Genomic DNA, 17843 nt, shown 5'->3' with positions numbered 1-17843 from the left:
AATATTTAGGAAGAGGTTATCACTTCATGGAGTCTGTGAAGGAAGAAACCACATGGAAAAAGTGGTAAGCAAGTTAGGTCCCCAACATTTATTTTTACAAAGTCAAATGAATCTATTGTGTTATAGATTTTATGATGCTTGTATCTAAACCAAAGTAGATAGTTTTAAGATTGTTTTGTGCTAGGTTAAGAACCTACAATATGAGGTCCTAAATCTAGCATGAAAGTGCATCCGTGTATTTGTGTGGGCTAATATAGTCAAAATGTTAACCTTGGGGTAAGTTGAGCCAATGGCCACCATACCCCATACAAATGATTATTACATTTTGTCCGTTTTGTTCATATGCATAAAGTTTTTGCAATGTGTCATGCATATGAACTCAAGATAGAGCATTTTTATTGTTACAGAGCAGACATCATCATGCCCCGTGTATACAAATGTAAAACAAGCAGGGTCTAGCCGCCCTTGAGGTTCTTGAGAGAGCAGCCAAGGAACTGAGAGACAGAAGGCTCTACATTGAACCCAAAAGTGTTCTACCTGGAACCAAAAAGGGTTCTTCAAATGGTTCTCCTATGGGGACAGCCGAATAACCGTTTTAGGTTCTAGATAGTACCTTGTTGTAGCTTCTCTTTCTCAAAGGAACATGTTTGTTTTCTTTTTTTTGTCAACGTACCTCTTCAGTGTCATTCAGTCTATTTATCCCTTGCTGCTGCTTAAATTGACTTCTTCCCTTCTCTCACTTCCTTGGCTGCTCTCTCAAGAACCTCAAGGGAGGCTTGACTCGTAACAGCCGAATAACCATTTTGGAACCCTTTTTTCTAAGAATGTATGATAGAGTAGCAGAGGCACACAAGGTCTTAGCTGATGCCATGGAGTCTGAGCTTGCTAAACATATCAAGAATCTCGCGGACCAGTTTTCATGGGCTTGGTAGCCTCAAATGCAGAGAACTTGCCTATGAATTGGCACATTGAAACAACATCACTGTCCCAGATAACTGGTCAAGAAATGGAAGGGTAAGTGATATTGAAAAGAGAGATCTATGTCTGAAAGTAGGCATACATTTAAGATATACAATATACCACACCCCCATTCCATTAATTAAACTTTGACCTACCAGCACCATCACCCACTGTCACATGACACCATCAGCCACTTACGTCTGTGGATGTTGAAAACAAGGCCAATCCAGACCTAATCTGGACCAAACATAGATGTCTATGATTGGTTCAGAAATCAAGGCTGGTTCGGATCGCACCAAAAAAAGACCCAAAAATGATGTCCAGTCAGGACCAAAAAAAGATGTCCAAATGACGTCAGCGTCAGTCCGTGCTTAGTGGGAGCATGCTATTTTTAAGCAATAAGGTCTGCGGGGGTGTGGTATATGGCCAATATACCACAGCTAAGGGCTGTTCTTATGCACGATGCAACACGGAGTGCCTGGACACAGCCCTTAGCCGTGGTATATTGGCCATATATCACAAACCCCTGAGGTGCCTTATTTATATTATAAACTGGTTACCAATGTAATTAGAGCAGTAAAAATAAATGTTGTGTCATACCCGGGGTATACGATCTGATATAATGTACCACGGCAATCAGCCAATCAGCATTCAAGGTTCGAACCGCCCAGTTTATAATTTATAATAAACTCTTTCTAGTTTTGTCAGTCCCGTAAACGCAATGTGCGGGATCTTCTTTTCTCTAGACAGTTTTGTCATGGTCATGGAATAAAACTGTTATTAGTCATGAAGTAATACTGGAGTAATCTGTTTCTAAAATTGCTAATGGTCCTCCCACTTCTCCCTCTCCCTCAGGACCCCAGTACGGCAGTGTGGAGAGGGCCTGGGTGGCAGTGATGACAGAGGCTGAGAAGGTGAGTGAGCTGCATCAGGATGTGAAGAACAGCCTGGTCAACAATGACTTTGAGAAGGTGAAGAACTGGCAGAAGGACTCCTACCACAAGCAGATGATGGGAGGCTTCAAGGAAACCAAAGAGGCAGAGGAGGGCTTCAAGAAGGCCCAGAAACCATGGGCCAAGAAGCTCAAGGAGGTGAGGGGCAACCACCTGACCTGCACTTAGAATTATGAAACATTTTCCCAAATTGAGCTGTCATTGACGTAGAGTTCCGGATCAGAACATGCACCACGATCTGCTGTAACCTTTAAGTAGTTTGCATTCAAATGATATCCCCAAAGGGTTCATGTCCTTCTAAAATATACCATATCGTCTCTCCTCAGCTTGAGACTGCCAAGAAGACGTACCACCTGGCATGTAAGGAGGAGAAGGTAGCATCCATCAGAGAGGCCAACAGCAAGGCAGATGCCTCAGTCACGGCCGACCAGCAGAAGAAGCTCCTGGACAAGGTGGACAGGTGCAAGCAGGATTCTCAGAAGGTGAGCTACCCAGACCCCTACTGACCAGATCAGGGTGTAAGAGCTTACTTCCACCACCAATGCATAGCAGTAGCACCCACCTGGCTGATACACGACAGCCATTTTGTGCCGGAACGCTGATTACCACACATTATCACAGAGTCCTTTCTGCTAATCAGTTCTCACACTGAGAGCTGCAATCAAGGCGAGAGGAGAGGTGAATCAAATCAACTCCAGCTATTTTAAGACTCTTCTGGGTCACACACTGCAGATCTTAATCCTGCAGGTGCCACCCTCCACTGCTCAAAACTCCTCTTCCTCCTCCTTCTGTTAGGGAGGCCTCTCATCCCATTGCCATTAGTAGTTCCAGGAGTTTTTCTTGACCATGCATCCTGACCAGTTAAAGATCTATGCCCAGTGATTACCTATTTATTAGTATAGTGTACTTTACTCTGCTGAGCCCACTGGGATGATATCACAGCCTTGCTACCCCTTGACCCACTCAAACCATGACATATGTTCAATAATACTGTCTTAGAACTTCTTAGAGGACCACTAATTATCATTCAACCTTGGTCAACTTCAATCACTACCACTTCTCAGTAACCTCAAGCCTCTAAAGACCTTGCTATGCAGAAGCAAAAAAATCTAACCAACTAGAAAAAGAAAAGTCACTGTAACGTTTAGAATTTTGACTTTAAAATACACGTTATGAAAGGTCTCTGAAACATTAAAACATTACAAATATTAAACCCATTTTGCAGGGGTCAACTCTGAACTGTACAGCCTGTGTAGATGTTTATCCCTTAGATGTTATTAACATACTGTGTGATCTTCCCCATGCAGGCTAAAGAGAAGTATGAGAAGACTCTGGATGAGCTGAGGAAGTGTACGCCTCAGTACATGGAGAACATGGAGACAGTGTTTGACATGTGTCAGCAGTTTGAGGATAAGAGACTGTGCTTCCTCAGGGAGGTGCTGTTGGACATCAAACGACACCTCAACCTCACCGAGAACCAAAGGTAGGGCCATACTCACACACACATGCACGCACGCACACACCTTGGCCCACCACCTGGGCACCACCATAATAGTACACTGAGTCAAGATGAATGTGTCAAAACAGAGGTGTAACTGCTATCTATCTCTATCTGTCTTCAGCTACACCACAGTGTACAGAGACCTGGAGCGCACCATCACCTCTGCCAGTGCACAGGAGGACCTGAAGTGGTTCAGCAACAACCACGGCCCTGGCATGCATATGAACTGGCCCCAGTTTGAGGTACACAACCACTGCTTCCCAGTTAGGCTCACAATACATGTGTTTAATTGTTCGCTTTCAACTCATGGTATGAATTAATTTTAATTCACTTCCCCCATTGACTGAATAGGAAAAATTAGGCATTGACTCGTAACTATGGCTTGCTCCCTGTCTTCCGTCCTTCCTTCCTTCCTTCCTTCCTTCCTTCCTTCCTTCCTTCCTTCCTTCCTTCCTTCCTTCCTTCCTTCCTTCCTTCCTTCCTTCCTTCCTTCCTTCCTTCCTTCCTTCCTTCCTTCCTTCCTTCCTTCCTTCCTTCCTTCCTTCCTTCCTTCCTTCCTTCCTTCCAGGAGTACAACCCAGAGATCACTCACATGATCAGCAAACGAGAGAAGTCAAAGAAAGGGGCAGACGGTATCATGCTGACCAACGTGACAGCGGCACCGGACTATGTGGCTGCACCAGCTGGAGACAGGGGCAGGTAGGTCTCACAGACACCTCCACCACTACGGTTACCTTCTGTAGTAGAACAGACATGCCTCTAACATGTAGAATAACTGTGTGTCATCACAGAGACCATTTTAATCTTTTATCAATACTAACAGCAGAATTGATTTCAAAACATCTATTTTTACGATGTAATTGGCATTGTGCAATAGTAAGTAAGTAAGTCTTGGACAAGCAAGCCTTGTCCGAGCCAGAATTGCCCATATGTGCAATAGGCAATTGTGCAATAGGCAATGTATGAATTCTGTGTATGAGATGTTATATCTGTTGTTTGCTCGAGACCATTTCCACTTGTATTGTGGGCTATAACATTTATCTTATCTTGTCTTATCGGATGTCCTTATCTGATGTCCATGAGATGGCAGTAATGATTTATGTGGATGTAAAGTTAACAGTTCAGAAATACAAAGCACCAATGTTATCACAAGCTACAGTATCAATAACTCGATATGAAATATCACAGTTGTGCTTGGTAATATCTCCACAAGGGCTGTTTAGTGGCCAGAAGATGATGTCAAGCCAGTTGTTTTTGTATTGTCAGGATGATCATAGCAGAACAGAGAAGTGTTGCATGTTTTCTCGTGCTGGGTCAACATGAATGTACGAGACATCAGCTCTTAAAGGACAATGGACGTGAAACATCTAGTTTGTGTCTCCAATTCACTCACCTTGGTTCGACTGGAAGGTAGCAACAGCCCTTTCTCCTCTGTGCTGGTCACATGATGACCATGATGATGGATAGTGATCCTAGTTACTGGAGGAAACTTGTGGTCAACTGTTCTGCAACTGAACAATGATGATGATGATGATGATGATGGTCCATGATGTTAAACCATCTCCTCCACAGTGTGAGCAGCTCTGATAAGAACCAGGCCTATTCCTCCCAGGACCAGTCGGCAGAGTGGTCAGACGATGAGCAGGCCGCGCCAAACTCCGGCTCAGACACCAACGGGGGTGGGGCCAACCCCTTTGAGGAGGAGTCAGCGAAGGGTGTGCGGGTGAGGGCGCTGTACGACTATGACGGGCAGGAACAGGACGAACTCACCTTTAAAGCAGGTGAGAATCCCAACGAGAACTAACAACTCTATTTGGTTGTTTGGTTGTGATTCTGTGTTTATTGTCATGTTGCGATGTCTATCTTTTAAAAATGTAATGCCACAAATAAATGTCCCATTTGGGACAATAAAGTTACTACTACTACTACTAAGAACTGAACCTTTTAGAAACAGAACATGTTGATTGGGTACTCTAAGAAATACACTAAATTGTGCACTGACCTTTTCAATTATATTTGTTTTGTTATTTATTTTATATATGATTTCAAACAAATAATCGAACTAACCCACAGTAGGATAAAAGGTTTCCAGAGATAAAAATGAGTTTTTTTTGTCTCATTACCTTTTTCATCCCAAAAAGACAACAAACAATAGCAACACCCACGGCCCTGGCATGCATATGAACTGGCACCAGTTTGAGGTATAGTTTGCAAAAAGTCATCAATGTACACATCTCAAATTTAACCCAGATTTCAACCAAAAATCAACAACAGAGTTTCAAGGTTTGGTTGATTTCAAACAGAATTGTAATTGAATTCATTTTTGTTGATAACTCAATCAAATATCAATCAAAATTGTATGTCAATATGATGTCTCTTTCTACCTTCCCTTCCTCTCTTTCTCTCTCTCGCTCCCTCCTTCTCTCTCTCTCTCTCTCTCTCTCTCTCTCTCTCTCTCTCTCTCTCTCTCTCTCTCTCTCTCTCTCTCTCTCTCTCTCTCTCTCCTTCCTTTCTCACAGGAGATGAGCTGACTAAACTAGAAGATGAGGATGACCAGGGTTGGTGTAAAGGCCGGTTGGACAGTGGCCAGTTGGGCTTATATCCTGCTAATTATGTGGAGCCCATCTAGCTGCTTGTGTACGTGGAGGACACTGCCCCATTGGTTAGTCACCCAGACTGAACTGTCTGATCATACTGCACATTACCAGAGACTTCCCCGTCCCTCCTCTCTACCTGAGCAACCAACACACAGACTGAGCAGTCTATATTTAAACACTCCCCTAGGATTCACATCAGACAAAGACAGTACCAGCACAACCAACACATATCAACCACAACACTGGGCTTGGGACCACAGTTAAACCATGTCAGTATAGGTGTACCAACAACAAACACCACAACTCCAGCAAGCGCAGGAAAATAATTCAGCATTTTTGTGTTCTATTCCAATGTTGTGCGGTGGTTATGATGACATTTACATGGCAGTATGGAAGTATGTTCCCTCATAACACTAGTGATATGGTATAGTCCATGGTGCCTGCATAGCCAGAATGACCTATGCACTGTGCATTGTAAATATGTGCTGACGGGTCTGTCATTCCATGTAAGGTTCTAAAAGTCCCCCTGTGAAACAGCAGCATTGGCATGTGCTACTATATCACGTTAATGACATTTAGCTGCAGGATCATTGACAAATCACTGTCGAGCAGAGCAGAGCACAGCAGTACTACGCTGTTGAGCCTTTTTCAGTGTAATGGTATAGAACAGTGTTTCTCTACCCTTGTTGTACCAGAGACTGGCAAGCAATGGTTCTCCTCCTTGGATGACTGTTTAGTTGAAAAGCTTCTCTCAAGATCAGACTATATTGGTGTCAGACAGATGAGGGACCACTCAGTAACGTCTCAGGGGCCGGTGCCGGACCATGGACCGGGGGTTGAAGAAACACTGGTATAGGACATAGACATATACATTGAGTTAATGTAGTTGTAGTACCTCTGACCAGACCATGTTGATCATGTGCTTGTCATTTCCTGACCCCACTGCTTTCTGGACTCATCACTTTATTGTGTTTTCTTTTGTCTTAAAGTGCAAGCTGTGTTCATTGAGAAATAAGAAAAATATGCCTTATTGCTTTGATTTCTTTTGTCTTTTTCTTTCTTTAGCATGTATTGGGTTTAGGTAGTGCATTATTCCGCCTATGTGGGCCTCCACAAGGGTTCAGCACAAATACAACATCGACCCAACACAACCCTACTCCATCAATGGGTTAAACGGTTTGTCATCAGAAATGAACTGTCACCAACCAAATGAAAGGAGACAAAGACATTTGGGAATATGAGAGAATCCTGGGAATTCACTGTATGGATGACACATTTACAGTAACAAACCAATGAGAGCCCCACTGCCACATGTGAGATAATAGATTCTATCCATAGATATAGAAGACGTGTATTTTTTTATGAATGAAAATTAGTCACCCTAACTGTATCCCAGCTCAGTCTCGGTCTCTCTCCACCTTGCTGTCCCTGATCTAACGGTCATTGCGTGCTGGATCACCATAAGCTGTTAAATACTACTGAAAGTGAGCTTACTGTACACGTTGACCAAATTGTTCATTCTTCTTAGTTTATGTTTTTATCCTGTCAGTTCAATCCTTAACATAATCTTAGAAACTGATGCCAATGATTTGTGTCTCTTAACTGGCAAAATCTAGACTAATCAGTATTCAATTGTTTTTAACTTCTCCAAATAAATAAATAGATAACTTGAATCTACACAACACACAATCCTTAATCCTTGTCTATTGAACTAGTGAATCAAAGAGAATCGGCAACAGAGATTATACCTACAAAATGTGTGACTGTTATAATATATACAGTATATATGTGAAACAGCTGTAGTGTTAGTTTCCTTAGCAACCCTTTAAACACCAGGGATGTACTCCTACTGACATGGGAAGAGAAAGCTACAGTACAAAGGACACTGTAAAGAAAGACAGAAAGAGGAGCCTCTTCTGAAATCTTGATGAGGAAACTGTATTTTCTGCTGCTAGAAGTTCATTCTGGACATCTGGGATATGGGTGTCGGGGGGACATTTTGGGACTGCACATCCGATTGTGGGATAAAACACTTTAACCATCCGCTCTCAAAATGAGTATTGTAGCAGCGCAAGCTCTGAAACCCAAGCCTAGCTAAATCAGTAACTGCTTCACCTGAGTCACACCACCCGTACCCACAACACACACACTAACAGGGAGAGAAAGAGAGCATGCGTACACAGACACTGGCTCAGTGCATCTGGAAAGACCCAGTTCAATTACCACCATGCAACGACGCAACTAGTGTACATACTCTTTTAAACTATTGTAGACTCTTTTAGCCAGTTCAACACACCAATAAAGTATAGATAGTACACTATTGTCCATGTACCCAGCAAACACAATGCATAGTATCTAAGTCAGCATGGGATTGTTTACAATACTGTTGTAAACATGTGTCATCTAATTTGTATATGATGATAATGTAACGTACAGTAATTTATATAACGACTACAGCGTTCACACAGAAACTCACGTGAAGCCGTGAAAGGATGGTGAATATGTAAAGATGTTTTAACCTTTTATTTGACCTCGTTTTGCATACAGTATGTAGGGGAACAAAGTGGTCGGACATGTTGTGGGAAAGCCCTAGTGGTCTAGAAGTTTGTCTGTTTAGAATAATAGTTTAGAATAATGGATTCAAACTGTAGTGCCTGTTAACTGCATACAACAAAATAAAAAGCTTTGTCAGAACATTGGAACGACTATTGTGATGATAGGTATATGCATTCTGTGGGTAGAGGGGTGATATATACACATCCATAAAAAAAAATTCCCAGGTGCTGGATCCAAGAGGATAACCTAGAACAAAAAAGTACATTTGCACGATGGTATGATTCTCCTAAAGTATGCACTCTGTGGCTCTGTAAACATAGGGTCCATTTACGTATATTCTAGCCCAGAGGTTGGCAACTAGATTAAGCGACGGGCCGATTTGTCTCAACGCAGATGGTCAGGGGGCCGTTACATAATTCTAATAATTTGTACACTGCAAACTGACCATTTGATTACATTGAGACACTATCACTTCTCTTTTTTTTTTGCTGAATTCTTGGTGATTTTAGTATTTTTTGACCGAAAACATTATAACTTGTCATAAGCATGTATGAGCCTTTATAATGTCTTATGGCAAGTATTATAATAATTAATTAACCTGCAAGCTGTAAGTAAAGCGTTACCCAACTCACCACTAGAGGTCATCAGTAAACACAAAGAACTTTAGCTCCTACTCTTCCTGAATCAAATGCCCCTAACTACAATATGATCATTATTGGGGTTCACATCTAATAGGGGGAGTGACATCTACAAATACAGTGCTATGACTTTTTATGTATGAATTAGATGATGGTTGGAGAAAAAAAGTAAAAATTATATTTTATGGCACTGTTAAATTATTTCTGACCTTTTGATCAAGGTGCCATATTCACATTGAGGTGATATATGTTGAACTTGGTATGACTTTATAGATGAGTTTTTCCATACCATATGGACTAATAAAGTATCTCTTCATATTTCAACCACTATTTAAATAGTGTCTTCTATCCCTTATAGGAACCTTTTTTGGCAGCTGCATTCATAATAAAGACCAATGATGACTCGTGTAGAAAATATTAAAAATATTATATTTTTACAGTTCATGGTAATAAAATACCAATTAAAGCCAACAAATCAAATGTGACAAACAATACACTAGTGCACGTTTAACATAAATATCAATATTTGAGGATAGCATGATAAAATAGGTATGAACAGGCAGGGTAGACAGCAGTATAGAGGCTGGAAGTGGAATATTTGTGAAGCGATGACCCTTGTCCAGGCCCTGACTGACTGGTGAAATCTGACATCACATACAGTGCTTTCAGAAAGTATCACATCCCTTGACTTTTTCCACATTTTGTTGTGTTAATGCTTGAGATTGTGTGTCACTGGCCTTCACTCAGTTCCCCATAAGTGGAATTATGTTTGTAGAAATGTTTATAAATTAATTTAAAATGAAAAGCTAAAATGTCTTGCATCAATAAGTATTCAACACCTTTGTTATGACAAGCCTTCAGGAGTAAAAATGCGCTTAACAAGTCACATAATAAGTTGCATGGACGCACTCTGTGTGCACTAATAGTGTTGAACATGATTTTTGAACGACTACCTCATCTCTGTACCCCACACATATAATTATCTGTAAGGTCCCTCAGTCGAGCAGTGAATTCCAAACACAGATTCAACCACAAAGACCAGGGAGGTTTTTCAATGCCTCGCAAAGAAGGGCACCTATTGGTAGATGGGTAAAAATAAAAATAAACAGACATTGAATATCCCTTTGAGCATGCTGAAGTTATTGATTACACTTTGGATGGTGTATCAATACACCCAGTCACTACAAAGATACAGGCATCCTTCATAACTCAGCTAAGCAAAGGCAAAATCCTAGAAGAAAACCTGGTTCAGTCTGCTTTCCAACACACTGGGAGACAAATTCACCTTTCAGCAGGACAATAACCTAAGACACAAGGCCAAGCATTGAATGTTCCTGAGTGGCCTAGTCACAGTTTTGACTTAAATCGGCTTGAGAATCTATGGCAAGAATTGATCAACAACCAACTTAACAGAGCTTGAAGAATTTTTAAAAGAATAATGTGCAAATATTGTAAATCCAGGTGTGCAAAGCTCTTATTGTGGTGCGTGATTTGAAGGAGTAAGGCACAGGAGGGTAAATCACAGAATACAGAGTTTATTCCGTAATACAGCCTTACGCAGAATAGCGTCAACCAGTCCAGTGGAACAAAACAGGCACACGAGGAAAATATATCCCGGCAATACAAAATACACTGAGCTCAACCGAGCTACTACTCCTCACAATAAACAATCACCCACAAGAACAAGGGGGGCAAAGGGAACACTTATACACATACTAATGAGGGGATATGAACCAGGTGTGTGTAATAGACAAGACAAAACAAATGGAATGATGAGATATGGAGCGGCAGTGGCTAGAAGGCCGGTGACGACGAACGCCGAAGCCTGCCTGAACAAGGAGAGGAGGCAGCTTCGGAGGAAGCTGCCTCCTCTCTTGACACGCAGCTCCAGCAGCGCGCCGACACCAGCCTCAGGGACGGCCAGGAGGTACTGAAGGCCAACCACCCGACGCCTCGAATCCAGGATGGAACGGACGGAGTACGCCGGGGCCCCCTCGATGTCCAGAGGAGGCGGAGGGACCTCCCGCACCTCAGACTCCTGGAGCGGACCAGCCACCACCGGCCTGAGGAGAGACTCATGAAACGAGGGGTTACATTTACATTACATTTTAGTCATTTAGCAGACGCTCTTATCCAGAGCGACTTACAGGAGCAATTAGGGTTAAGTGCCTTGCTCAAGGGCACATTAACGTCATTTAGCAGACGCTCTTAGCCAGAGCGACTCACAAATTGGTGCGTTCACCCTATAGCCAGTGGGATAACCACTTTACAATTGGGGGGTAGAAGGATTCCTTTATCCTATCCCAGGTATTCCTTAAAGAGGTGGGGTTTCAAATGTCTCCGGAAGGTGGTGAGTGACTCCGCTGTCCTGGCGTCGTGAGGGAGCTTGTTCCACCATTGGGGTGCCAGAGCAGCGAACAGTTTTGACTGGGCTGAGCGGGAACTATGCTTCCGCAGAGGAAGGGAGCCAGCAGGCCAGAGGTGGATGAGCGCAATGCCCTCGTTTGGGTGTAGGGACTGATCAGAGCCTGAAGGTACAGAGGTGCCGTTCCCCTCACTGCTCCATAGGCAAGCACCATGGTCTTGTAGCGGATGCGAGCGTCAACTGGAAGCCAGTGGAGTGTGCGGAGGAGGGGGTGACGTGAGAGAACTTGGGAAGGTTGAACACCAGACGGGCTGCGGCATTCTGGATGAGTTGTAGGGGTTTAATGGCACAGGCAGGGAGGCCAGCCAACAGCGAGTTGCAGTAGTCCAGACGGGAGATGACAAGTGCCTGGATTAGGACCTGTGCCGCTTCCTGTGTAAGGCAGGGTCGTACTCTCCGAATGTTGTAGAGCATGAACCTGCAGGAGCGGGTCACCGCCTTGATGTTGGCGGAGAACGACAGGGTGTTGTCCAGGGTCACGCCTAGGCTCTTCGCACTCTGGGAGGAGGACACAGTGGAGTTGTCAACCGTGATGGCGAGATCATGGAACGGGCAGTCCTTCCCCGGGAGGAAGAGCAGCTCCGTCTTGCCAGGGTTCAGCTTGAGGTGGTGATCCGTCATCCATACTGATATGTCTGCCAGACATGCAGAGATGCGATTCGCCACCTGGTTATCAGAAGGGGGAAAGGAGAAGATTAGTTGTGTATCGTCAGCGTAGCAATGATAGGAGAGACCATGTGAGGATATGACAGAGCCAAGTGACTTGGTGTATAGGGAGAAAAGGAGAGGGCCTAGAACTGAGCCTTGGGGGACACCAGTGGTGAGAGCACGTGGTGCGGAGACAGCTTCTCGCCACGCCACTTGGTAGGAGCGACCGGTCAGGTAGGGCGCAATCCAGGAGTGAGCCGCGCCGGAGATGCCCAGCTCGGAGAGGGTGGAGAGGAGGATCTGATGGTTCACAGTATCAAAGGCAGCAGACAGGTCTAGAAGGACAAGAGCAGAGGAGAGAGAGTTAGCTTTAGCAGTGCGGAGAGTCTCCGTGACACAGAGGAGAGCAGTCTCAGTTGAATGACCAGTCCTGAAACCTGATTGGTTTGGATCAAGAAGGTCATTCTGAGAGAGATAGCAAGAGAGTTGGCTAAAGACGGCACGCTCAATAGTTTTGGAAAGAAAAGAGAGAAGGGATACTGGTCTGTAGTTGTTGACATCAGTGGGGTCGAGTGTTGGTTTTTTGAGAAGGGGAGCAACTCTCGCTCTCTTGAAGACGGAAGGGACATGGCCGGCGGTCAAGGATGAGTTGATCAGCGAGGTGAGGTAGGGGAGAAGGTCACCGGAGATGGTCTGGAGAAGGGAGGAGGGGATGGGGTCAAGCGGGCAGGTTGTTGGACGGCCTGCAGTCACAAGTCGCAGGATTTTATCTGGAGAGAGAGGGGAGAAAGAAGTCAAAGCATAGGGTAGGGCAGTGTGAGCAGGACCAGCAGTGTCATTAGACTTAACAAACGAGGATCGGATGTCGTCAACCTTCTTTTCAAAGTGGTTGACGAAGTCATCCACAGAGAGAGAGGGGGGGGGGATTCAGGAGGGAGGAAAATGTGGCAAAGAGCTTCCTAGGGTTAGAGGCAGATGCTTGGAATTTAGAGTGGTAGAAGGTGGCCTTAGCAGCAGAAACAGATGAAGAAAATGTAGAGAGGAGGGAGTGAAAAGATGCCAGGTCGGTAGGGAGTTTAGTTTTCTTCCATTTCCGCTCCGCTGCCCGGAGCTCTGTTCTGTGAGCTCGCAGTGAGTCATCAAACCACGGAGCAGGAGGGGAGGACCGAGCCGGCCGGGAGGATAGGGGACACAGAGAGTCAAAGGATGCAGAAAGGGAGGAGAGGAGGGTTGAGGAGGCAGAATCAGGAGATTGGAGGGAGAAGGATTGAGCAGAGGGAAGAGATGATAGGATGGAAGAGGAGAGAGTAGTGGGAGAGAGAGAGCGAAGGTTGCGGCGGCGCATTACCATCTGTGTAGGGGCAGAGTGAGTAGTGTGGGAGGAGAGCGAGAGAGAAAAGGAAACAAAGTAGTGGTCGGAGACTTGGAGGGGAGTTGCAGTGAGATTAGTAGAGGAGCAGCATCTAGTGAAGATGAGGTCAAGCGTATTGCCTGCCTTGTGAGTAGGGGGACGGTGAGAGGGTGAGGTCAAAAGAGGAGAGGAGTGGAAAGAAGGAGGCAGAGAGAAATGAGTCATATGTGGACATAGGGAGGTTGAAATCCCCCAAAAACTGTGAGGGGTGAGCCATCCTCAGGAAAGGAACTTATCAAGGCGTCAAGCTCGTTGATGAACTCTCCAAGGGAACCTGGAGGGCGATAGATGACAAGGATATTAAGCTTAAATGGGCTAGTGACTGTGACAGCATGGAATTCAAATGAGGAGATAGACAGATGGGTTAGGGGAAAAATTGAGAATGTCCACTTGGGAGAGATGAGGATTCCTGTACCACCACCCCTCTGACCAGATGCTCTCGGGGTATGCGAGAACACATGGTCAGACGAGGAGAGAGCAGTAGGAGTAGCCGTGTTTTCAGTGGTGATCCATGTTTCCGTCAGCGCCAGGAAGTCGAGGGACTGGAGGTTGGCATAGGCTGGGATGAAGTCAGCTTTGTTGGCAGCAGAACGGCAGTTCCAGAGGCTGCCTGCGACCTGGAACTCCAGGTGAGGGGTGCGTGCAGGGACCACCAGGTTAGAGAGGCAGCAGCCGCGCGGTGTGGTGCGTTGTTTGTGTAGCCTGTGCAGAGAGGAGAGAACAGGGATAGGCAGAGGCATAGTTGACAGGCTGTAGCAAATGGCTACAAAAATGCAGAGGAGATCGGAATGAAATGAGCTAAGCATCTGGGAGAGGAGAGAGGGGGCCTCCCTCACCAAAAACTTCTACCTCAGAAACTAAAATTGTTTCACTGAACCACCCGAACAAAAACTCTCCCAACTTCCACCTTTAGAAATCAGAAATTGTTGTGAACCACAGTTGTTCAATGTTTAAAGGAATAGACTCAACCCACTTTATTCAGCCAGCTAACTATGACACCATAGCTGACTAGCATGCTAGCATCCAATAACACACAGTTTAACACACAGTTAAGCACCAATACTTGGTCACAACAAACCACCAATAGTGTGTTAACTAGCTAACTAGCATGCTAGCATCCAGTAACACACAGTTTAGCACAAACACTTAATACGATAATCATGGGGGAGTAATAACCTATAGGTAACCTTGTTGATCCTCCTCAGGACTTTGAACGGCCCCACAAACCGCAGGCTCAGCTTCCGGCAGGGCAGGCGGAGGGGTAGATTCCGGGTCGAGAGCCAGACCTAGAAGGCCGGTGACGACGAACGCCGAAGCCTGCCCGAACAAGGACAGGAGGCAGCTTCGGAGGAAGTCGTGACACTTAGAGACTTACCAGAAATACTCACAGCAGTAAAGGAGATTCTAACATGCACAGTCCATTCAGAAAGTATTCAAACCCCTTGACTTTTTCCACACTTTGTTAAATTACAGCCTTATTCTAAAATTGATTAAATTATGTATTTTTCTCATCAATATACAGTGGGGGAAAAAAGTATTTAGTCAGCCACCAATTGTGCAAGTTCTCCCACTTAAAAAGATGAGAGAGGCCTGTAATTTTCATCATAGGTACACGTCAACTATGACGGACAAAATGAGAAAAAAAAGGATTTTTAATTTATTTATTTGCAAATTATGGTGGAAAATAAGTATTTGGTCACCTACAAACAAGCAAGATTTCTGGCTCTCACAGACCTGTAACTTCTTTTTTAAGAGGCTCCTCTGTCCTCCACTCGTTACCTGTATTAATGGCACCTGTTTGAACTTGTTATCAGTATAAAAGACACCTGTCCACAACCTCAAACAGTCACACTCCAAAATCCACTATGGCCAAGACCAAAGAGCTGTCAAAGGACACCAGAAACAAAATTGTAGACCTGCACCAGGCTGGGAAGACTGAATCTGCAATAGGTAAGCAGCTTGGTTTGAAGAAATCAACTGTAGGAGCAATTATTAGGAAATGGAAGACATACAAGACCACTGATAATCTCCCTCGATCTGGGGCTCCACGCAAGATCTCACCCCGTGGGTTCAAAATGATCACAAGAACGGTGAGCAAAAATCCCAGAACCACACAGGGGGACCTATTGGGAGAATGTCATATGGTCAGATGAAACCAAAATACAACTTTTTGGTAAAAACTCAACTCGTCGTGTTTGGAGGACAAAGAATGCTGAGTTGCATCCAAAGAACACCATACCTACTGTGAAGCATGGGGGTGGAAACATCATGCTTTGGGGCTGTTTTTCTGCAAAGGGACAAGGACGACTGATCCGTGTAAAGCAAAGAATGAATGGGGCCATGTATCGTGAGATTCCATCAGCAAGGGCATTGAAGATGAAACGTGGCTGGGTCTTTCAGCATGACAATGATCCCAAACACACCGCCCGGGCAACGAAGGAGTGGCTTCGTAAGAAGCATTTCAAGGTCCTGGAGTGGCCTAGCCAGTCTCCAGATCTCAATCCCATAGAAAATCTTTGGAGGGAGTTGAAAGTCCGTGTTGCCCAGCGACAGCCCCAAAACATCACTGCTCTAGAGGAGATCTGCATGGAGGAATGGGCCAAAATACCAGCAACAGTGTGTGAAAACCTTGTGAAGACTTACAGAAAACGTTTGACCTGTGTCATTGCCAACAAAGGGTATATAACAAAGTATTGAGAAACTTTTGTTATTGACCAAATACTTATTTTCCACCATAATTTGCAAATAAATTCATTAAAAGTCCTACAATGTGATTTTCTGGATTTTTTTTCCTCATTTTGTCTGTCATAGTTGACGTGTACCTATGATGAAAATTACAGGCCTCTCTCATATTTTTAAGTGAGAGAACTTGCACAATTGGTGGCTGACTAAAAACTTTTTTTCCATACAATACCCTATAATGACAAAGTGAAAACATGTTTAAAAAAATAAAAAACAGAAATACATGTCTTTAAGTAAGCATTTCACTATAAGGTCTACACCTATTGTATTCGGTGCATGTGACAAATACATTTAGATTTGATTTGATTCAGACCCTTTGCTATGACACTCAAAATTAAGCTGAGGTGCATCCTGTTTCCATTGATCATCCTTGAGATGTTTCTACAACTTGATTGGAGTCCACCTGTGGTAAATTAAATTGATTGGACATGATTTGGAAAGGCACACACCTGTCTATATAAGGTCCCACAGTTGACAGTGCATGTTAGAGCAAAATCCACCTGCTGTCTCGACCTCTGAATGCTCGGCTATGAAAAGCCAACTGACATCTACTCCTGAGGTACTGACCTGTTGCACCCTCTACAACCACTGATTATTATTTGACCCTGCTGGTCATCTATGAACATTTAAACATCTTGAAGAACAATCTGGCCTTAAATGGCCATGTACTCTTACAATCTCCACCCGGCACAGCCAGAAGAGGACTGGCCACCCCTCAGAGCCTGGTTCCTCTCTAGGTTTCTTCATAGGTTTCTGCCTTTATAGGGAGTTTTTCGTAGCCACCGTGCTTCTACATCTGCATTGCTTGCTGTTTGGGGTTTTAGGCTGGGTTTCTGTATAGCACTTTGTGACATCTGCTGATATACAAAGGGCTTTATAAATACATTTGATTGATTGATTGATTGATGAGGTCGAAGGAATTGTCCGTAGAGCTCCGAGACAGGATTGTGTTGAGGCACAGACCTGGGGAAGGGTACCAAAACATTTCTGCAGGATTAAAGGTCCCCAAGAACACAGTGGCCTCCATCATTCTTAATTGGAAGAAGTTTGGAACCACCAAGACTCTTCCGAGAGCTGGCCACCCGGCCAACCTGAGCAATCGGGGGAGAAGGGCCTTGGTCAGGGAGGTGACCAAGAACCCGATGGTCACTCTGACAGCGCTCCAGAGTTCCTCTGTGGAGATGGTAAAACCTTCCAGAAGGACAACCATCTCTGCAGCACTCCACCAATCAGGCCTTTATGGTAGAGTGGCCAGACGGAAGCCACTTCTCAATTAAAGGCACATGACAGCCCGCTTGGAGTTTGCCAAAGGGCACCTAAAGGACTCTCAGACCATGAGAAACAAGATTCTCTGGTCTGTTGAAACCAAGATTGAACTCTTTGGCCTGAATGCCAAGCGTCAAGACTGGATG

General features: G+C 44.4%; 1 protein-coding gene across 3 annotated transcripts in view; it reads left to right on the top strand.

Annotated features, from left to right (window-relative positions):
- Window positions 1-8709, top strand: part of LOC121578345 (protein kinase C and casein kinase substrate in neurons protein 1) — a 36121-nt gene extending 27412 nt beyond the window's left edge. For 2 of the 3 annotated variants that reach the window (XM_041892664.2, XM_041892663.2), the window contains exons 4-10: window positions 1816-2051; window positions 2240-2395; window positions 3221-3396; window positions 3536-3656; window positions 3983-4113; window positions 4987-5195; window positions 5934-8709. In XM_041892664.2, the coding sequence (XP_041748598.1) occupies window positions 1816-2051; window positions 2240-2395; window positions 3221-3396; window positions 3536-3656; window positions 3983-4113; window positions 4987-5195; window positions 5934-6043 (1139 nt within the window). In that variant the 3' untranslated portion in view covers window positions 6044-8709. Of the gene's footprint in view, window positions 1-1815; window positions 2052-2239; window positions 2396-3220; window positions 3397-3535; window positions 3657-3982; window positions 4114-4986; window positions 5196-5555; window positions 5616-5933 lie in introns of all 3 variants that reach the window. The other variant, XM_041892665.2, reaches the window with a different exon arrangement.
- Window positions 8710-17843: the final 9134 nt, after the last annotated feature.

Source organism: Coregonus clupeaformis, chromosome 12 (genome assembly GCF_020615455.1).
Source record: "Coregonus clupeaformis isolate EN_2021a chromosome 12, ASM2061545v1, whole genome shotgun sequence".
NCBI classification, from domain to species: domain Eukaryota; kingdom Metazoa; phylum Chordata; class Actinopteri; order Salmoniformes; family Salmonidae; genus Coregonus; species Coregonus clupeaformis.
The sequence above is the reverse complement of the archived record's forward strand: the minus strand, read 5'-3'. Positions and strand labels throughout refer to the sequence as shown.